We start from the raw sequence: 22,252 nt of genomic DNA on the forward strand, positions 1-22,252 counted from the left end.
CTTCTTACTGTACAAAACCCAACTTGAATCTCTGTAGCTCTTGTAAGCCTATCCGCAGGACCTCTGAAACCTTTTCACACTGACGTAGACCTGAGAAATCCGTCTGAACCAAGCACTACTCCTTCTGAAGTCAAAAAACATCTAACGATGTGCACTACAACACTTGTAGAGGCAAGACTCCACCAGAAATAATAATCTTTCAGACCCCATTGTGTTTCTCACACATAGCTTCATTTCTCAGATTTAATATTTTCCTGCACTTCTTTGATTCATTTAACTGCTCTGTATAGTTGACTTAGTCACTTATTCCAGAAGAACCACCAAGTGTCATCGCTTCTTCTAAGCTTCCCAATACGATCTCGTATCATCAAGATGAATGCGCTTCAACCATCTTGATTAAGCTCTAACAAATTGGTCTCTTACAATCAGACTTCCTTGCACCTTCGCAATAACCTGAGACTTCTCACACAGACTTGAACTTTTTGCCTTCAAATCCAAACTATGACCAGCAAAACCAACTCCTTTATTTCTTTTCCTTGTACTACAGAACCCAGAAACTTGCTTCTTCTCATTGTTTCTCTGCCACTGATAATCTATCAGTAATTCCCAAGAGTCATCACTTCTGAACTTATGCAGAAACACCTTGAGTAAAACAATGGCTCCTCTACCACGAGCTTGCCTATTTCGCTCACTATACCTCACCCAAGCTACCAACTGATGTTCCCACAAAGAAGCTATGTTACAGCAGATACTCATATGAATATGTATTCTGTAACTTTTCCAGAACTGTGAGCCTTTATTTTCTTGGCATATAACTTCTCTTAACCTCTGAATGCTACACCATTTTATAATTCTTTCCTCTAGAAGATTATACGCTGAGCTTCCACACTTGACCAGAACCTGCAGAGTTTTCTGCATCTTCCTGGAGATAAAATCTGATCAAACTTCCTAGCTTGATAATCTCTACGCTTTCTTCCAATGAGCCGTGACGTCCATTTATATGAAGAGAACGTCATGTGATGTTCCAACAGAACCACACCTGTTTCATCACATTGCTATCACACAACACCATGTGTGACATCCATGATCCATTTGTGCAGAAACAAACTTTGCTGCTACAAGCTCCTTATGACCCTTTCCTAACCTTTATCATCACCACATGAGCTTCTTTTATTCACCAGAACCTGACCCTTAATCTCTGTGACTGAACCTGCAACTCAAACTTTATGAAAAAACCCGAACCAGCCTCGAAGCCTCAAATTACCAAACCTGTCTTGTTCCATAACTGCAGAAACTCAACTTGTACCATTCTTCTCTGCAACTTATCTTCAAACTTGTATCTTGGAAACGTTAACAGTATCCAAGAAGCCTTTGCGACACATACTAACTCACTTTTAAAGCGTCCCTTAAACCTGAGGTTCATAAGTGCCACCAACTGCTACTCTTCAAACATTCTGAAACCACAACTGCATCTACCTTCCACAAACGAGCTGACCGAAACACTAGCTGACACCAACCTGAGCCTTGATCATTCTTTGCAAAGATACCATACATTCCTTGTGATCCACCACGATTCCATTCCTTATGCTCTTGACTTGATCTGAATCAATATTTATCCTGAGATATCCTCCACCTCAAATAACCAGTATCAAACCAATTTCAGGAATACAGATTAGCTTCTAATATCTGATTCTTCATATTTCAGTCGCTGGATCCTTCATGCGTTGGTGAACACAGCAACGTCTCTTGCGAGTCTCTAACTCCAGAACTCACACCAGCTTATAACTCTAGAGATGAGAGAGCTTAACTTACTGATGCATATAGTTCACAAACCATAAAGCATCCAATGTGATTGGATCTTCCCCGTGAGTGTTCCTTCCTTCATATTCGACGTCATCGTCTACCACAAACCAACGTCTTCTTCTTTGCTTGACATTGCGAATCTTGCAACAACACCTGATCCTACAATCTTGAATATGTGATGCAATCGAAACTTGAGATCCACTGATTCTCCTTCCCTCCATAAGAATCGATCATGTTTCGTTGCCGATAAATCTTTGAATCGCCTAAACCGAGGCTCTGATACCACTTGTTGAGGATTTATCCTTTGATTCTAACTCAAATCAGTACGCATCACAACCCTAGCAAGTCTAATCAAGATTGAATCAAGCAAACACAAAGAACACAAGAGATTTGTTTACCCGGTGTTCACCGCACTTCTCCAATGTGGAGAAGCCGCTATACATCACCGGGGAGAGAATCATGTCTCTCAATCCACTATAATCAACATGATAACAGAGTTCACCAAAGGCCACGCTCACTTCCTTCCTCTCTCTTGGTTACAACTCAACTCAAGATACAAGAAGAATAGAGGAAGGAGAACAAGATAACGAACTTAGATACACTGAGAACCTTCTCTCTCTCTAGCTCTATCTCTCACCAACCCAATCTCTCTCTCACCCCAGTCTCGAGCTTTCGCTCTCTCCGTTCTGTTACGGATCCGTTGAAAATGACGATGATGAAGCTAAAGACGCTTTTGACCTCGCTTGAGTTTAATCTATAAACTCAGCTCACGTGCTTTTCACGAGACAATATAAAGCTTAGTAAACCCTCTCTTTGAATAAGAGTCTTCATGATACTTCAGCTTTGTGGATAGATCAGATGACACACTTTTTCACAATATGTCGTTCCTCCCAAAATCATTATGTATCATGAGCCATGCAGTTTTATGACTTGTAGGGGTTAGCTAGAGACTCTTATCTCAGCTGTTTCAAAAGTTATATGATGTTTTCTTATATAATATCATTCTTAGCGAATCATGAGCCATGCGTGCTAATACTATATATTAGTCGTGAACAATTTAATGGACATATATAGCTTGATCGTGATTCATGACAAACGTCAACAAATCAATTAATCTATGATATAGGTATTTGACGGTGGAATTATATGCTTAATTCAACTGAGGTAGTTTCGTTTGGTCGAAATTGAAGGTTTTATCTTTGATGTAGATGTATGATTTAATATTCCCTTGATAGTACAATTATAAAACAGTGTTTACAAAGCTATTAATTTTCCAAACTGTTTAACAATAATTTTCCAAACTTTTTAACAATCAAAATCATAAAACTAAAGAAACGTCATCAGTCACTTAAAAAATTTGATCCATCTATTGTCACGTTTATTTTAACAACAGAATAACTATTATGTCATCAAGTTTAAAAGATGATAGAATATAGAGTTACGTGAAGCTTACGCGCACTGATATTCTGCAGGATTCCGAATATAACCAGTGGTGGATGTAGTGTATTAAGGATGGAGGCATGTACGTGTCTCATAAGTATAGTTTAACTAGTTCTCTCGTACACTCTTTGGATGGAGTTACAAGCTTTGGCTATCCATCGACGCGAAGTATGATATTCAATAAAGACCTAACTCGGTGCAATTAAGCACCCTTTTAGCCGATATTACTTTTTTGCAGTTTCGTTTTTGTTTGTTTTTCTTTAGGTTTTTTCAACTATTTTTTAATGAAAGAAACAAAATTTCATGATAGAACAAGAAATAAAGACTTATATGCTAAAAGATATTCAATTGAAATGTAAAAGAGAGCAAAATACATGCACAGCCGATGTCGTCGTACAAGTTTCTGATCAGCCCAAGATAGAAACATTCTTTAGGAACCTCGATTAAGGGAAAATAGATGACTGATCATTAAATTTTCAAATATAAACTCAGAGTACCCCTGAATTCAAAAATGCCACTAGATGATTGATATCCATCTATTAGTTGGAGGACTTGTTAGTTTACTAGTAAAGTTGCTTTTGAATGACAACATACAAAAAAACACTAAACCATTATGTTCTTTTGTGTAAGATAGATATATCATAGAATGGTGAAAATAAAAACTTCTTTCAATCCAAATCCCTTTTCGAAATATTCGATTTCTCTATTATTGGATTGTCATATTCACATTTTTAATAGGGCAAATCTCCAAAATAGCACATTTCTAAGTTTATATCACAAAATAGCACTCAAAAACTAAAATGACCAAAATAGCATTTTATCTTTTGAAAAATTTAAATTTTTTTATTTTTCAAAATTTGAAATCTTATCTCCAAAACCTCACTTCTCAACTCTAAACCCTAAAACCTAAACTCTAAACCCTAAACCCTAAATTCTAAACCCTAAACCCTACCCCTTGAGTGCTATTTTTGTGACTTTTGGCCTTGAGTGCTAGTTTGGGAACAAAAACTTGATTTAATGCTATTTTGGTTTTTTTTCTCTTTTTAATATAGTCCCTAGAACATGCATGCACTATATGTAATATATTCTTCAAATGAATGGATGATCTTTTTTTTTCATATACTCAGAGACGGTCTTAAGGCAAAGCAAATCAAGCACCCGCTTGCGGCCACCAATTTCACTGGAAAATATAGCCTTTGAAAACAGCCAATTTTTCTGAAAAATGTATAAAACCAGCCATTTTTTCTCTTTTCGATTGCGGCCTTAAGTGAATATGTTAATCTCAGGACCGGCTCTGCATATACTGATACATTTCTAAAACATTAAGTAGTCATTTGACACAAGTAATTAACTATTAGTTTATCTGATAATTACAATACTTTTTTAAGAACAGCAATATTTTGAAAAATTAATTCCCATTCAAATATTAATTGAAGGCAATATGATTTTTCCCGTACGTTCTTTTTACGGTAAGTCCTTTACGGCGTCGAAGCACTTTCGTACGTGGCGAAGCGCTTGCAACCCAATAATCTTTTGGAATCAGAAGGTATATTCCTTGGAATGTACCATTTTATTTTTATTTTTATGGAGTATATTATCCAATTAAAGGTTCTGTGTAGGCACTAAACGTTACATATTTCTGTCTCTTGCTAGTTATTAACTTATTATCAGTTTTATATATAAATTTAAAATGAAATTTTCGGTTGTGAGTGTTGTACAGAGGACAAAGACGTTGCGTGGATTTTAATTATACATTGTCGCAATGTGGTTCTTTTCTGTTGCTTACTTCGCATTGTTTCGTCTTTATTAGGTTGATAGACATATACTCTAACGGTTGGGATGATATTTTCAGTGTCGTCATAAGTTATGCAGCTAAGAAATCACTCATCTTGAGTTTTACAACTAATCAACTAAAATATGATTAAAACTTGGTACTAATGTACATCAAAAGTAGCTTTTAAGTCAGCAATATACATGTGGTAGGGGCTTAAATCTAGAGTAACATTACAAATTACAATCATACAAACAGAAAACTAATTACATCATGTGTCGATTGTTTTGTTCCTAGTTTAGCTTGGATCAAATCTGATTAAGATTCCACATATTAGCACATACATTATATAAAGCGGTGTGTGTGTATGACCGCCACATGACTCAGACTCAGTGATTGTTCTTCCCACCACTTTGCATAGGAAGCTCTTGTCCACTGGAATCTCTTTTTCTCTCTTTCTTTCGTTTTGGAATATCTCTCTTCGGCTAGTTCCTCATATAATATTGTCAATAATTGATCATTTTCAGTGAATAATATATACTTATTTTCAATCATAGTAAATATTCTAGTACAAATAGAAAACTAGAGTCCTAAAATACATATTCCATAGTAGTCGTAAAAGATATATTAAACCCATATAAACAGAAGAAATATACGGCTACTTGAACTACTTAACAGTACATCAAACCCATATTAACTCGTAATTAACACTTTAAAATGATTACATATATTTTAAAATATAATTAGTCGATGGTGCGTCACTCGTAACTAGTTCATAAAGATCTACTACGGGTGAAAAGTTAACCATGTAAGTTGATTGAAACCATTCAATAAGTAGTCTACATTTTAGTTCATGATGATCGGATCACTCGACCATGTATAAAATACAACCAAGACAGACCGTTACAAATTCGATGTTATTATTATAGTTTTCCCCTATAATGTTTTCAAGACCAACTTGAGTAGTATAAAACTATATTTCTTCACCTTTTGGGTCGGTTTTGTTTGAACGTGTTCCCTCAGGACCATAGTTTTCTTTTTGATCCCCTTTTATTTACCAAGTCAAGATTTGAATATGGCTTATAAACTGTACATTCATATGTATTTCAGGTGATTATTACAGTTTAATAAAAATATTTAATCATATAGGAATTTTAATTTGACGGATAAGTAGAACAATTTACACATTCTATATCGTAAGTTTCTTTCTTCCTTCTTCTTTTGAAAAAAAAGTCTTTTTTTTTTCTCTTTTGTCAACTATACAAATCAGATTCTGAAAATACAATAAATAAATAAAATAGTAATAAAAGATAAAAATGAATTTAACGAAAAGAGTCTTTAGTCCATCATCTCCTTCCGTTCTTTTTAACAGTCACGATAGGTAAGCCGTGTCTATATAAACACTAAGAGTCGCCGTTACGTAACGACCATCATCTCCTGTTACTACTCTCTCTCTCACCTCACCAAGCACACAAAAACTCAGTTCCAAAATTCTTTCCTCAAGAGATGAAGCTAGTTGAGAATACGCCGGCGGCGACTGACAAGTTCACCACCACGGAGGAGGAGGACGGTGAAGACGCCTGCCGCACGATCGAGGTCGTCGAGAGAAACGTGTTTCAGGCTCAGTTCGATGAAGCTGCTGATGCGGTTGAGGAGCTTAACCTTATACCGCCCCTCAACTTCTCTATGGTGGATAACGGAATATTCCGTTCTGGATTCCCTGATCCGGCTAACTTCTCCTTCCTCCAGACTCTGGGACTCCGCTCAATTATGTAAACAATTTGTTCTGCATTTGACAATTTGTGCATCTCATCATCCGAATTGCTGATGATTAGTTTTTTTTTTCTGGTGAAGTTATCTGTGTCCGGAGCCTTACCCGGAGAGTAACATCCAGTTCCTCAAATCCAATGGGATTACTCTTTTCCAGTTTGGCATTGAAGGCAATAAGGTTCGCTTCCTTGTCTCTCTGTTCTGTCTTTTCTTCATAAGTCTTTGTCCTAATTGCTAAACCTCTGGCCGGTCTTAATAAAATTTGTGGAGCCTGAAATAACTAATAAATGATTAAATATATAGTTAATAGTTTTAATCATTTTGGGATTAAATGATCTAATACAAATTAACTACTAATTTTTTTTAACGGATCAGAATCAAATGCTATGTCTAGGAGTGGCTTTTTTTTAATATACATATTAACCACTAAATGCTTTGAAAAGCTAGAGGTGATTGTTTTGTCTAGGAGTGGCTCTGTCTCTGGCCTGCTCTGTAATTGTTATTTACTTGGATTCATGTCTAGACCTATGGCTTCACTAGGGGGAATTCTATGATTTGAAAATTATATTTATTCTAAAACCTGCAGTGTGTTTAGACAACGAAATTTGCTCCCATTTATGGTGTTCTGAGAATCACAAAGAGAGTCCATTAACAACAACAAATGGACTCTCCACAAGTTTGGTATTATTTATTTATTACCTCAACTTAATACTCTATGGAATATGTTAGGGGTTTAACTGTTTGATATATTGTCTAGTTGTTCTTAATTATTGTTACATTGAGACATTACTAAATCTATTTAGTCTTGAAGTTGATCCTTCATGTCGACTTTGTTCCAAGCCATCATTTTTTAATCGAGTTACCAGAAAAAGAACACATCTTTGTTTATTGTTTGCGTCCTTGGCTCTTTCCGTCTCTCTTGACATTCCACTGCTTTGGTCCCACTCTTTTCTTTTCTGCCCCTTCAGAAACTCGTGGCCCTTATAGTGTCTGTATATTTAAAACATGGATAATGGGCTACGTCAAAATATTAAATTGCTAAGTGTTGTCAACGATCCACTACTCCAAGGCTTACTTTCTGTGCGTTCGGTTGGTATTGTTTTCTTGGTTCGTGTTAATTGCGTATGCACTTTTTAAAAATACAGATATGATATCTTTATGATATCATACCTCAGCAAAAGCGTTCCTTGAGGGTGGACAAGTAGTAGACCACCTCAAACGAATTTTTTATTTGTAAGAACTTGTAGAAAGCATGTTGATTGTGGTAAGTATACACACATATTAGGTCAGTTATAAATGACTAAGTTCAAGTCAGTTAATGTTGTTTAATAATAACCAGAAAATTTAGTCTTAAAGTTTATACGCTTATGAGTCATGCAGAATGTTACTTTGGTGAAGAGATTGCTATGGACGTAACTTTTGGTTGATACATAATCTTGATAACCAAAATAGGGGCTAAGACTAATTATTCTCTATATGTTTTCTCTCACAGCATCCGCCCTGTGTGTAGGTTCTGTTCCTAGGATAGTGTCATGTTTCTTCTAATGGAGATTCTTTTATGTGGGGAGTCGTTTAGATACTTACTACTGAAAAGAAAACTAAAGTGCTCTCCTCGGTGGGCTAATTGTATTGGAAGTACTTTGGGATTTATTCCACATTCACATCGTTGAATCTCATTGACTTTGGTTTTTTTTATTATTCGTTATGCTCAGTGTGATAACTTTGATCATGATAGGAAAACCTTTATCGTTGATATTCTTGGCTTTGCTAGGCTTTTTCCATCTCATAGATTCGTATTTCAATGGACCTTTGTGTTTATTCCGTGTGGTTGTTGTATGTGTGTGAAAGTAACTTTACAAAAAGAAAGAATATTTCTCTCAGTACGCAACCAGTAAAAGGTATCACATTAGACATGTTTTCAGAACATGTATGATTTGTCTCTCTCAAGTGTCACCGTTGCTTGTGTATGAACGAATCTTGCCTAGTAGATTGCCTTTTCTCATCCTTATCTGCTCGATTTAGTAGTATGATGATCGATCTTTTGATATTAAAACAACTTATAATCTAAGAAAGACATCCTTTTCTTAATTTTTCAGGAACCATTTGTGATTATTCCAGACCAGAAAATCCGCAAGGCACTCAATGTCCTTTTAGGTACGTATGAATAGTATAAGCCTTTATAAGAAAAAAAAAATACACAAGAAACTGCACACTGCTAACTCGTTTGATGCTTTCTCTTCAGATGAGAAAAACCATCCGGTTCTGATTCATTGTAAGCGAGGCAAGGTAAAGCTATTTCTCCAACACTCAACATTTCTTTATCTGCTGTGTCCCGACCATTGTTAATGTATGATTTTTTTTTGGAATGTGCAGCATCGTACTGGTTGTCTTGTGGGTTGCTTGAGAAAACTTCAGAAATGGTGTTTGACTTCGATATTTGACGAGTACCAGCGATTTGCAGCAGCTAAAGCTAGAGTTTCAGATCAAAGATTCATGGAGATATTCGACGTCTCCAGCTTCAGTCATGTTCCGATGTCTTTCTCTTGTTCCAGCAGGTAAACAGAGAAGAAGAAAGCCAACAACAAAAAATGAAGAGATTATTTAATCACATAAGTGTTCCAGAGGAATCATTCTTCTGTTTCTTTCCCTTTCTCTGGAATCAATAATTATATTTCAAGAAAAAACAATTCTGATTATGATTTTACCTTCTTTTTTTTTCTTCGGCTCATTGTAACCCCATTTAGGTAGATAAAAATACGTATACTAATACGTATATATGTATACGGATAAAATATATAGGAGTTTGTTTAAGATATAGCTTCTCTCTTGGGTATCAATTGTTGTAGTATTGTAACAATTCTCATCATTTTTGATAAATTAAATATAAAATTAAAACTCCACATACAACAAATATAAATTTCAATTATATTTATATAATAACGTTTCATAAACATACAACAACATATACTACATAAAAATTATTCGAATATAAAGATAATATATGAAGACTGTATTATAATGCCATTCATTTAGGCAGTGGCCAATGGTCCAACATTGTTGGCCACGGTTGTCTCCATAGCCTTCATGGCTTCAAACCTTGGTTCTTTGGCCTGAAACTTGACAGCAGAGTAAAGTTTCATGTAATCCTCAAACACAAATTTTGGATAGTTATCCTTCTTCTCATTCTCTTTTCCGATCAACTCCGGCGCCGGAAAAATAACAGAGTCGCTTCCAGGGTTGTAGAATGATGCAATGGACATTCTTCCTTCTCCGTCCGTCTGGGCTATCACTCTATGCTCCACGCTCTTGTACTTCCCATTGGTTATCACCTGGTTTATTATTGGTTAACACCAAGGTTTTTAATTGATATAATAAAATATTCGGTTCAGTACGGTTTGGTTTAATTTTTGGATTTAGCAGTTAGCACGTACCTCAAGCTGGTCACCGAGATTAACGACGATAGAATGCTTAACCGGAGGAACATCGACCCACTCACCGTCCTTAAGGAGCTGAAGTCCACTGACTTTATCGTCCTGGAAGAGGAGGATGATGCCGCCTGCGTCGGTATGTGCTCGGAGCCCCTTGATTAAATCCGGTTTAGGACAAGGTGGATAGTTGCTCACTTTGGTTCCAAATGTTGGACTTTTCGATCCGTAGAACACCTTTTTCAGATAACCCTTCTCCAATCCAAGATTCTCGCAAAGCAGATCCAGTAGCTCCTCCGACAACATCTCTATCTTACCGGCAAACTCTTTCATCAACGTCCTGTTAAAAATAGCCGTATAATATTTAAAGAACCGGTTTAATCGAAACTGGTACTGTTAAAAATAGCAAACCAGTGATACCGTAACCGGACGGAGAAACAAAATTTGGACCGGTTTAGAAACTAAAACGTTACCTGTAATCGTCGTCGAGATCAGGGACATGGGATATATTGGAGGCAGGAAGGTGCTTAAGGTAGAAAGTTGACTCCCAGTCAACGTCATTGACTTCAGACCGAACAGAGTCGAGTCCTCTGTTCTTAATGGACTCCTTGAATCTGTCTTCCATGCACTTCTTGTAGTGTTCCTTGGTCATCTTCTCCACTCTGTCAAGTAGTTCATGTGGAATCCCATGGTTCACGCACTGTATTTACCAACCGTTTATTATAATTCATTTTAATTATCTATAATTAGAAATCATTTTAACTACGAGTTTCCATTATTAGAAATGAAACTTTCTGAAATACCTCAAAGAACCCCCAGTTTTCACAAGCGTCTTTGATCTTCTCCATCGTGAGTCCTCTCTCTTCTCCATTAAGCTTCTCGAGATTGATGATTGGAAAACTCTCCATCTCTCTCTAACTCTTTTTTTTCTTATGACTTTCTTTTTTGGGTTTCTGGGGGGTTTGGCCTAACTTTATGTTGACGCTTTTGAAGTGTGACCTAAATCTGATGACCAGAGGATAGGTTTTATAGAGAGAATAGAGGAGAAGCTTTGAGTTACTTCCACGAGTTAACATGTTACAGTAATAATTAGGTTATTTTTTTGGACCCACACCATTTGAAACTTATTATATTACATTTCCTATAAAGTTTCACCAAATCATGTTACGGTTGAACAGAAGTCATGATGGCTGAGTTTTATAGTATTTTACTTTTGTTGTTTAAATTGTTATAGTCAATAAAGGAAAAATACTTCTATGATTTAATTTATGGAGTGTCCATGGAAGGTAGGGTTCATCATTGTGCGAGTTCTCCGCTAGCACGAATCATGGTTTGACCCGTTTTTCTACCTTTTGACTTTTTTTTTGTAGCTTAATCTCCTTTTAGTATAGATTTATATAACAACTTTATTTGAACATTATCTTGTTTTAAGAAAGACTTTTTTTTTTTTTTGGAAACAAAGAAAGACACTATTCGAAACTTACATCAAAAATACGTAAGGAATATTAATTCAGAGAGTCTAATCTTTTTTTGGTTACATTTTCTCTGACCTACATCCGTTTAGCCTTTCACTATTAACTAAAATCTACACTAATTGTTATTATGACATTCATTTTATTCTTCATGTATTGATTTTGATGGACCCATGGGTTTTCTGTGTGTCCCATTAACAGCTGCTGTGTTGAAATATCTCATGTGCACGTCTACATTTCGTATTCTCTGAGCCATAACCTTTGACCGTTCAGATCGAGTTAAGTAAATTCTCATTTCAGCAGAAGAGTGCAGATGCGACTGGTATTTGTGATTTGCTTCGTATGTTACAGATATCTAATTTTTCAGTTTGTTTTGATTCAGAAAAATACGAATATCCAGAAAAACGTATATCCGAAAACTAAATAAATATTTGTGGATATTTACGAATAATTATGGATATCTCATCTCTTTTAATTAATACAAATAATCTTAAAAATTTTGATACAAATTTGTTTTGTAAAATATTTTTTTTGCATGATATATAAAATAAAATTAAAAGAAGTAGTGAATCTACATATTTTGTAAATTTATTAAACTTAGTTAACAATTATAATAACACAAAACTTAAGAAAAAAGTTACAGGTGTCATAATTTTTCTTTTCTCTTTTTTTTTTATGTAATACTTTTACATAAGTAATAATGTACATAGAATTTGTCAAATTATATGTTAGAATAATAATTAGATAATTTTATACATTTACAACTTTAAATATAATCAAGATATACATGTATTTGTATATTTCTGGATCGGAGCAGATATCCGCTTTCCAAAATTTTAATATTTTTGATTTACTTCGATTTTAACGGATATTATTTTTTAGTATTTATTTTGCTTCGAAAGTTTACAAATATCCAAAATTTTTGGATCGAATCAAAACGAATAACAAATCGGATCAAATTTGACGGATAAAATGATCAGTCCTAAGTGCATATTCAACCACGTTCTTCTCTTGTTGGCCACATTGATAATTTGAAAGCTGATGATATACTTCATCACTATTGTTTTTTTGAGGTAAAATACTTCATCACTATTTGGAGAACAGTGATTAGCCTTTTCTTTTGCTTAATATTTACTTTGTGTTAACTCTGAAAATGATTTAAATCTTTGTGTACTAGTAATTCTCATTTGTTCACCACACTTTGTTTTATAAAAAGATAATTAAAAATCGATACATTCACATCTTCAGTATCCAATCTCACGGCATTCACATGACGAGCCTCCAATAATAAAATGTTTGCAATTCATCGGATTTATTTTTACGTTGATTAATATGCAAGTTAGTTATAAAAACGTGTTTTATTCATGTAGACTAATATATTGGACTGGAAGGTGAAACTCAAGAAGAAAAAGATTTGGCTTAGCAGCCGATGTTATATTTTTAAATCGTATAGTTGTGAACGATTTGGTAATAAAAGAATAAAATTGAGAAGTTAAGAACGAAGACTTGTAATAAAGAAACTCTACGTTCACGTCCAAAAGATTTTACCATTGTGTAATTTACAAATATATTATACAAATTTAAGAAAATGAAAACGACTCTGGCAATGCGGAATACAAGTTTTGGTATATATGTTCGAAGATTTGCTATTTTATTCGAGTCGGTTTGTAATTGAGTCCTAAATTATAAAATGGGTTGATTATAAAATTTAATTTTAGTTAAAAAAAAGTTTTGGTATATAGATAAATTGTGATGGGTTCTTATATAATTAGATTGAAAAAGATGTGTTGATGAATTGTGATGATGTGATTGGTAGATATCCCTCGTGGCTTTGGGGTCAAGCTACAGCATTGGTCAATCTCATACAATCGACGTGACAAAACCCACTTGACGTACTCTCTTTATTCCATTTAGCTACCATCTTCATCAATATCCTCCGTCAGTCTACATAATGCATGTATACATATATCATTTCACATCCACGTCGATGTATGCAAATATCTTTTATATGTTATGAAAATATCTGTTGCATCCATGATCTATATGTGAATGCAAACACACTTCGAATTGTTTATGAATGGGCTTTAACTTTACAAGTTACTAATGTTACTCCAGTGCTAATGCACGGATCAAATGACTGTATTAAATTATTTGATGATAAAACTTTAATTTTATAATTATCAATAGAATAAAATAATTTTATTAATTATATATTCTATAACTATGGATAACAATTGCCCATGAAGTGATGCTCTGTAAAAAAAGGTAAAATAATATATTTTTTTGGTAAAATAATATTTGTCATATTGTTTTAGCATAGATATATGTTTGCAAGTAATTTATGTTTGGAAACTGAGATATATACCAACACATAAAAATATAGTTAAAGTACTATATTTGATTCATTCAGTTTTTCTTTGTATATGTCTTGTAAAAAATATTCCATAATATATAAATATATATATTTTTGATAAAAAAAATTTATGATAGATTATGACAATAGTTTTTTTAAAAAATGTACTTAAAGGTTTTGATAATTTGAGACATGATATAAAGAGAAAGTTTCAATAGAAAAATAATTATGAAAAAAGAATATCATCCTGTTTACTCGAACACATCATTCATTAGTTCAAGCTCAATTGGCTACACTTTTTCTTCTTCTTTCATTTCTATTATGTTTCTTATTAGAGCCGCAAACAGAAACTTTGAGCTTTGAAAGAAAAAATATATGTGCAACAAATGCAAATACTAATTTTAATGTATTTCTTAAATGAATTGGGATAATACTTGAAAATTGATTTCCCGTCGTTGTTTGAAATTATTTCTGCAAACTCATTAATGGATTTATGATTTCTTAATATAAATACGAATTTTAAAGTGTTTGCATTTTTTTTCATCTGTAGCGAATAAATGACATAATTGTTCTAAAAATATTTAAGAAAACTCTGAGAATATAAACAAAACAGATATGAAAAATACTTTATAAATAAAAGAAGTAGAGAGAAATGCATTGTTACCTTCGTCGCTGATAAATTGGTGGAGTTTAAAGAAACTCTGAGAATTTTTTTTTTGTCAAAACTCTGAGAATATAAACAAAAGATAGAAAAGTTCTTTACTACATTTATCATTAAAAAAATTCCATAGTCACGATATTTGAAAATCTGAAAATATTGAGAAGAATCTCTATTATTAAAAGAGAAGTATCAATATAAATTATCCCTTAGTTTTCAAAGTTATTTACATTTGAATGACATTGAAGTAATAAATTTACCTACCTTTTAGTATTCTTGTCTTTTATAGTTTAATTAATGCATTTTCCTAAAATAAAGTATAACAAATTATGCTTATTTATTTAAAAAAAAGTTTTCTATAATCTGGGTAAACAATAAATTATAAATGTCAAAAATGTAACAAAATTTTATTATTACGGGGTGATTATTTATTTTGGTATATTAACTACGTCTAAAAAACATAAAAGTGTTATAAAATACATAATATTAACCACAAAATTTTGAATAATATATTGAATTATTTAATCGTATAAATCAAATATAAAATAGATAACCATTTTATTTTACATTAAAATTTTGATCCATAAAAAATACATTTGCACGAACACACAAGTTATATTTTAAAAATAGGGTTGTAATAGTTGACGGATCAAAAAATAAAATAAAATTATTCATTATAAATTCTAAAATGATTGTGTTTAGAAATATATTGATTAATTATTTAATATATATATATATATATAAATTTTAAAAACATATATTACCATTTATATAAGATAAATATTTTTTTTTGCAAACCAAAAATGAATACCCGCGCGGGTGCGCGGATCAAGCTCTAGGGTAGATTATAAAGAGAGAGAAAAAACAGTTTGATAATGAAATGTGGGATAATTGAGGAAAATTAGGGATTAAGTTAGTTAAAAGTTTTAACTGAAGGAAAATAGGAGATGAAAAAAAATCCATGGATTGCTTTTTTTAATCAAATTTTTATTGTTTTCAGAAACTTTTCTAGGTGACGATTGTTTTTTTTTGTTTTCTAAAATTTTTTCACATGATAGTTTTTGATTTGTCAAGCGACTTGCGCTTTAATATATAAGATAATATATAAGAGATTATTATATTAGAGTTTTAAATTTTGAATGGCGGAACCCGTATAGCCCAACTCAACACACTACATAAAAGGGCATGGTTCAATTCGATTACCATTAGATAAAATGAACAGTTATAACAATACCAGATTGTTGATATATGCATTCAGCCGGTGAAACTTGAATTTGAATATTTTAGCAAAAAAAAAAAAAACTTGAATTTGAATATCTGAAGTGTTACTTGTGTAGACATGCTTAACATTCACATTCTCAATTGATGTGAATGTGAATGTATAAGGGACATACTATCTTGTTTATAGATCTTTTCAGAAGGAAAGTGTAAAGATAGTATCCTAGTGTGTTGAGCAGAAAAATCAAACAATTGTTGTATTTCACTCTTCTCCTAGTTATGAAAAAAAATAGTTACAGTTCAGCTTACAATTTAACAAAAGAAAATTATCAAAAGAAGCATCTCAATCTCTGTCTAGCCAAATTAAGATCATATCAAGTGCTTAGCCATGATCTTGTTTTGATTCTGCAACCATAACTGCTGTTCTTGCAACACAGATTGCTGATTTACCCCTCCATTTTCCGAAACAGTCTCTCCGAACCCAAAACTCTCAAATGTTGCAAATGGGTCACACTTCTCCGGCAAACTCCCTATGGCCTTGAACGTTGGCGTAGACGACGGCTCAAAATCTTCAGGAAAGTTCACCTGAAACGTCGGTTGGGGCTGAAACTCCGTCACAGCCAAGGCATTGAACGTGGTCATCAGTTCTCCAGCTAAAGGCTGAAAGTCTGACTCCGCAGCTAACGGCGCAGTAGCTGTATCCTCCAAGAATGGATTGTATTGGTCCGTGGTGGCTTGCAACGCAGGCACCGGATCATTCAATCCGAACGGTACTATCGCCATCGAGTTAGTATCTTGCACTTGCGTAGCTGTTTCTTCCAGCGCAAGCAACCAGTTCCCTGATGGTACTATCGCCATAGGGTTAGTATCTTGTACTTGCGTAGCTGTTTCTTCCAGCGCAAACAACCAGTTCCCTGAATCTCTCTGATCCTCGGAGGTTGCAATCGATTCTACGTTCTTCCTCGGATCATCTCGCAACATCAACGCCTCCCAAGGATCAAAAGCCTCCTCCACCTTTGCATCTTCTTCCTTCTTCTTCTCTTTGGCAGAAACTGAGGGATTGTTCGGAAGAGACTTAGTCGAAACCGTATCAAAGTTATTCCCATTAAGATCATCTCTCCCTCCTCCGTAAGGCTCTGACTGACACGACATCGGAGGACTACTCGTCCCCGCATCAGTCCTGCTCATCAAATCCTCCAAAGAAGTACTCCGAAACGACCCACCACAGTCCCAGTACCTCTCCGAAGCCTCAGGCGAGCTCGAAACCGTCGCCTGAGGCTGCGGAGGAAGACTATTCGGCGGCGGCGGAAACGACGACTGATCTTTCAAAAACTCCCGCAACGTCTCGAGAAGCTCTAACGAGATCTTCTGAACGCTAGGGTACTCAGACGTGCGCCCCACGCCAATAGATTTACAAAGATCGTAGAACCCGTTGAGCTCGTCGAACTGCTTCGAAGCTCGAAGGCACGCTTGAAACGCGTGCATGCAAGACTGGTACTGGAGATGGAAAAAGCTGTCGAGGAGAAGAGCTAACCCGTCGGAGATGTCTCTGTAGAGGTCGAAGCTCTCCTGCGTGACGGCGTAGAGAGACATCTTCACGAGCTTGTTGGCTTTCGCGTCTCCCGTCGGCCGAGTCGCGATGGCTCTGTCTAGTAGTCTCTGCCAGTGCGTGATCTTGTCGAGGAGCATAACCGGTTTCATGTCTCTAACCGCCGGTTCATTTAATTTAGGACTAAACCGGGATTTGGAGGTGGTTATTCGTCCGGTTTGGTCCCGGTTAGTGTAACGTCTTTGTAATTTCCCGGTTAAGAAGCAATCGAGCCGCTCGTCGAGGTATAGCGCGAAGGTGCGGACGAAGGCCGTGTAATCCCAAGGGCACGAGTTCGAATCGTCGCGGAAGGTGGAGAGGTTTAATATTTTCGCGCCGCGTTTCATGGCGTGGAGGACTTCGCGAGGGAAGTAAGGATCGCCGTCTTGGAAGATCCTGAGGACGAGGACCAAGGATTTGAGCGCGACGATCCAGTTCTTTGTTCGCCCGATGCGGCGGCCGATGGCGGCGGCGCAAGCGGCGGCGTGCGATTTCTTCGAGGAGATGATTCCGAGGATGTCTGAGACGAGGCGGTCGTAGATCGGGACGTCCTCGTCGTGGCTCGTGGTTTTGAGGATGGCTACCTCGAGAGTGGTGAGGTCGCCGCCTCCGTTGGCTCCGGTGGCGACTTTGGCGAGGCTGATGCTCGTATGGTCTTTAACCGCTCCTATCGCCTTTTTCAGCTTGCTCGGCATTGTTGTCGTATTCTTCTCCTCCCTCTCTCTCTAGTTTTTTTTGTTGTTGTTTGTTTCTCTCTCTAAGGGGAAAGAGTTGGAAATTTTTTTGTTGTGTCTTCTAAATATAAAAGAGCGGAAGACAGGATAAAATGGCTGGAGATTCTCGTTACCCTTTCAAGACATGACAAAGATATGCGTTGACTAGACAACAGAGACTTCTATTATTCACACACGCGCGCTTTTTGGCGCGTAGAATAAACAATGTTAGTTGGTAGAACTTAGAAGCTTGCATAGCACGCTTCAAACTTTGTAGATGTATGTTTTACAAGTTTTTTTTGTCAAGCGATTCGAGTAAAGCTATTATATATCCCAATCAAGATGAGTTTAATTCCTACGCGCTGCTTATAGGTTGAATAAAATGACAAGCTGTGATATGTTATCTTTTTATAAACAACCAAAGGAGTGGCTAGCATCTTTAAAATTCAATATCTTTGGCGAAAATGTGATCACATCTTTATTGTTTCTTATAGACGTGCAAACCATTAGATGTATCATGAGTTGGTTTTGTTAAAGCTTGTGAGACGAATCATGGAAAATACATTTCAGTAGTTGTAAGACTTGTACTAAGAACTTGGGTAGTGTGAAAAAAAAATGCTTGCATCATTTCACAGAATCGGGTTATAATGGTATTTATGATCGTTAATACTAATCCGGTAGGACTAAAAATATCAGGCGGAAAACATGTCGAAGAAGTGGCATATTGGGATGAGAAACCAATCTTGAATAGAGAAAAAGCAACATGATAATAGCAGATCTGTCTATGTCTGTAAGATGGAAAGATATCAGATTGTGTTGTAAGACTATAAAAAGTTGCAGTGTTGCTATAAAAATGTTGGTTTGAGTGATTAAGCTTTGTATAGATAAAGGTTTCAGTCTGCAAATGTATACAGGAGTTTGATTAATCATTAACTTCAAAAGTTAGAGCTCTGAACTAGTCATGCATTCGTCTTGCTACTTGTTTGATTAATGAAATAAAATATGATCATTAGGTTGATTATTTAAAGTAAACACAAACTTACAAAGAGACTGCATTCAAAAGTTGCTACAAACTTGTTGAAAGTGGAAAAGAGAAAGAGAGAACAAAATGAAAGACTATGAGGAACGAGAATAGCAGCAAGGGTTTACGGGAATTGAGGTTATGCATTGGTTTGGAAGCATGGGATGATACATTTGCCATGGAGCAACTCTTTTGAAGAGGAAAGCCACATAGATCGATATTCCCTTCAAATGCAGACTCATTTTGCGTTTGAAATTGAGTACCCTGTGGTATTTCCCCAGTGAGTTTGTTGTAGGACATGTTAATATACGACAAGAAGGAGAGCTTCCCTAACTCTTGTGGAATTGTCCCAGAAAGTTGGTTACTAGATATGTCCAGTGACTCAAGCTCTGTGAGATTAGCTAGAGACGATGGAATATGACCGGTGAAACCATTGTTGGATAAGTTGAGGGCAAGGAGCGACTTCAAAAGACCAATGGATTCTGGAATCTCTCCTCCAAATCTGTTTCCAGAGAAATCAATGCTTCCATATGTGTTAAGAAGTTTCACTCGCGGTCGATCATACTCAAGCCTACTACTACTACTGATGGCTGCACTCCAATTCACAAAGTAATTTGGTGGCAGGCTCCCGTCAAACATGTTACGTGATATGTCAATGATCCTCAGTTTTGAAAACGTCAGGGGGTACTGAGGAGAATATATAGGACCGTAGAATCTGTTTGATCCTAAGATAAGTGCTGTCAGATTCGGCAGATCCTTCAACCAGAAAGGAAACGTGTCATCGATGGCGTTGCTCTCCACATCTACAAACTCTAGGCCTTTGCAATGTTCAAGAGACCTTGGAAGCTTCCCACTTATTTGATTGTGGCCGACGTCAAGCATCTTCAGTGAGCTGTTGAAGAATGTGTCGGGAAGGCTTGTAAGGTTGTTGCGACGGAGATTCAACATTGTTATTGATTCACTCAGGCATCTTGGAACCGCACCAGTTAAGCTGTTGTTCGATAGTTCAAGGACTAATAGGTTCCTTGGATTGCACAATGAAAGAGGAATCTCTCCTGTGAAGTTGTTGTTTGATGCGACCAAGTGCTTCACGGTTGGTGAAACGTTTGGGAAACTATCAAAGGAGTTGTGAGATAGATTAGTAGCGGTCAAAGAAGGAAGATTCCATAACCATTCGGGCACTTTTCCTTGGAAACTATTGTTAGAAATGTCTAGAAAATGAAGCTTGGTTAATACGGTGGTGTTTGCAACGCCTAGGTTGCTGATTGAGGATGGAAGCTCTCCAGTGAAGCGGTTTTGGTGAAGATCCAAGAACTCTAAGTCGGCGAGTCGGCCAAACTCTGCGGGTAATGAAGAGGAAATGTTGTTGCGAGAGAGATCCAGATATCTGAGCTGGTATAATTTGAACAGGCTACTGTTAGCATGGAGAGTGCCGCTGAGACACGCACCACGAAGTTTTAGCTCCGTGACACCACCAGTGTCTTTATCAAACAAAACCCCATCGAAGGAGATAGCGTCACGGTTCCAAGAGTTTGTCACTGATTTGTTGCATGACAGAAGAAACTCGTTTTTGAAAGAGAGAAGGCTCTCGACTTGGTCAAGACGACGAGAAGGTAGAGAAACAAGAGTATTAACCAAGAAGATCAAAGCAAATAAACAAGAGAACACATGCAACGTCATAGTGGGAAAAAAGAAGAAGATGTGCAAACTAGAGAGATGAGGATAAAATGCCTCTGTATATATGAACGGGCTTTGCTGCCATGTAATTTAATTTATAGCCATGGTTAGGATCCTTTGATACAGCTGCTTGACTTGGAACTTGTGCAAGTCTTCAGTTATGTATCAACCACATTTTTATTCCACGTAGACCGGGCCCCCCTATTATACTGGAATAGTCTTCTTCTCCTTTTTGGGTTTAATTGGAAAAGTTGATCTAATTGGAAAATTCTTGTTTCTCAAATTATAATATTCAATGGTTTATAAAAGTAAAATATAACTAAATAATATTACGTCCATTTACATATGTATGTCTGAAAGGAGAAGCTCACGACAGATAGCATCTACATGAAGACAATGTGCTACGGTCCATGGTAGAAGTAGAGCTCATTTTCTTGGAAATTTTGTAGTAGCGCTGAGAAAAGTGAGCTCACAATTATCTATTAGCTAAATTGTATATATAAAATTTTTAATCTATTTTCAGTGTTTCCCTTGGCGTCGGATTCACATCTGGCCAATTGCATTGTAGGTACATGTAAATATGTAATAGACAGACAGGGTCTAAATAGTTACAGTTGTAAGTTATAGCTAAAACTTGTGAACTTATACTAAGTAAGGGCTGTTATGTAAATTTCAACTGGCTGAGTTTCTTGTTTATTTACAATTTAGGTCATTCTATATAGAAGTGTAATCAGCTTCTACTTCTGAAATCTTCGTTTGAGTTTAGCGATCTCTGCTCTGTTGTGCTCTTAACAGTTTCTATAGTTAGCTCTGTGTTGTTAGTAATTAGAATCTCACAAGATGAAGATACTGCTTTTTGTGATGATTACTTTCTTTTATTTAGGATTCTGGCAACATTGTTTGTTTGGATTCAGTTTGGTAATATGCAAAATGTCTTTAAACTTGGAATGTGTTTTGGTCGTGTCTAGGCAGCTGCTGAAACGGATTTCAAACCAAGCCGGATGGCTATAATGGCAAAACACGTTGAAGCTTTCATCAGAGAGTTCTTTGACCAGAACCCCTTGAGTCAAATCGGTTTGGTCTCTATAAAAAACGGGATTGCGTGAAGATGTATGGTCAAAACGTTTCTTATAGACGTGCAAACCATTAGATATATCGTGTGAGTTGGTTTTCTTAAGCTTGTGAGACGAATCATGAAACAATATTGACTTCACGAGTTTTACAATATTTGATGAAAATACATTTTCCAAGTCTGATCTCTTTCTTTCCCTTCTTCCATTTTTATGTCACTTTGTCTCTGGAGTTTAAAGACGGTTCAATCTCTTAGAGTGATCGACCCTTTG

The 22,252-nt window shown here is 35.8% G+C and overlaps 4 protein-coding genes across 4 annotated transcripts; 1 reads left to right on the forward strand and 3 right to left on the reverse strand.

The window, feature by feature from the left end:
- The first annotated feature begins 6,415 nt into the window (after nt 1–6,415).
- On the forward strand, nt 6,416–9,599 carry LOC106423690 (tyrosine-protein phosphatase DSP1). Its single transcript, XM_013864460.3, has 5 exons — nt 6,416–6,786; nt 6,869–6,962; nt 8,881–8,938; nt 9,027–9,070; nt 9,158–9,599. Exons 1-5 carry the CDS (start codon nt 6,521–6,523, stop codon nt 9,341–9,343), a joined length of 648 nt encoding a protein of 215 aa, XP_013719914.1. The 5' UTR covers nt 6,416–6,520; the 3' UTR covers nt 9,344–9,599.
- An 87-nt stretch (nt 9,600–9,686) lies between these two features.
- On the reverse strand, nt 9,687–11,272 carry LOC106423689 (1-aminocyclopropane-1-carboxylate oxidase 4). The gene is made up of 4 exons (XM_013864458.3): nt 11,013–11,272; nt 10,683–10,909; nt 10,216–10,549; nt 9,687–10,113 (listed from the first exon to the last, which is right to left on the reverse strand). Exons 1-4 carry the CDS (start codon nt 11,115–11,117, stop codon nt 9,814–9,816), a joined length of 966 nt encoding a protein of 321 aa, XP_013719912.2. The 5' UTR covers nt 11,118–11,272; the 3' UTR covers nt 9,687–9,813.
- A 4,869-nt stretch (nt 11,273–16,141) lies between these two features.
- Nucleotides 16,142–18,532, reverse strand: LOC106423636 (clathrin coat assembly protein AP180-like). Its single transcript, XM_013864412.3, has one exon. It carries the CDS (start codon nt 18,191–18,193, stop codon nt 16,280–16,282), a length of 1,914 nt encoding a protein of 637 aa, XP_013719866.2. The 5' UTR covers nt 18,194–18,532; the 3' UTR covers nt 16,142–16,279.
- Nucleotides 18,533–19,207: 675 nt separating this feature from the next.
- Nucleotides 19,208–21,289, reverse strand: LOC106423637 (receptor-like protein 54). Its single transcript, XM_013864413.3, has one exon. The coding sequence runs from the start codon at nt 20,910–20,912 to the stop codon at nt 19,278–19,280; it is 1,635 nt and encodes a 544-aa protein (XP_013719867.3). The 5' UTR covers nt 20,913–21,289; the 3' UTR covers nt 19,208–19,277.
- Nucleotides 21,290–22,252: the final 963 nt, after the last annotated feature.

This window comes from Brassica napus, chromosome A10, assembly GCF_020379485.1.
Source record: "Brassica napus cultivar Da-Ae chromosome A10, Da-Ae, whole genome shotgun sequence".
Taxonomy (NCBI): Eukaryota; Viridiplantae; Streptophyta; class Magnoliopsida; order Brassicales; family Brassicaceae; genus Brassica; species Brassica napus.

What these genes read in the sequence shown, in the direction of transcription:
- LOC106423636 (XM_013864412.3), bottom strand. Translation starts at nt 18,193, where the DNA reads ATGCCGAGCAAGCTGAAAAAGGCGATAGGAGCGGTTAAAGACCATACG.
- LOC106423690 (XM_013864460.3), top strand. Translation starts at nt 6,521, where the DNA reads ATGAAGCTAGTTGAGAATACGCCGGCGGCGACTGACAAGTTCACCACC. An exon ending in TTGGCATTGAAGGCAATAAG is followed by an intron (nt 6,963 to 8,880) that starts GTTCGCTTCCTT and finishes TTAATTTTTCAG; the next exon opens with GAACCATTTGTGATTATTCC. An exon ending in TTCATTGTAAGCGAGGCAAG is followed by an intron (nt 9,071 to 9,157) that starts GTAAAGCTATTT and finishes TGGAATGTGCAG; the next exon opens with CATCGTACTGGTTGTCTTGT.
- LOC106423689 (XM_013864458.3), bottom strand. Translation starts at nt 11,117, where the DNA reads ATGGAGAGTTTTCCAATCATCAATCTCGAGAAGCTTAATGGAGAAGAG. An exon ending in GATCTCGACGACGATTACAG is followed by an intron (nt 10,550 to 10,682) that starts GTAACGTTTTAG and finishes TATTTTTAACAG; the next exon opens with GACGTTGATGAAAGAGTTTG. An exon ending in ATCTCGGTGACCAGCTTGAG is followed by an intron (nt 10,114 to 10,215) that starts GTACGTGCTAAC and finishes ATAATAAACCAG; the next exon opens with GTGATAACCAATGGGAAGTA.
- LOC106423637 (XM_013864413.3), bottom strand. Translation starts at nt 20,912, where the DNA reads ATGACGTTGCATGTGTTCTCTTGTTTATTTGCTTTGATCTTCTTGGTT.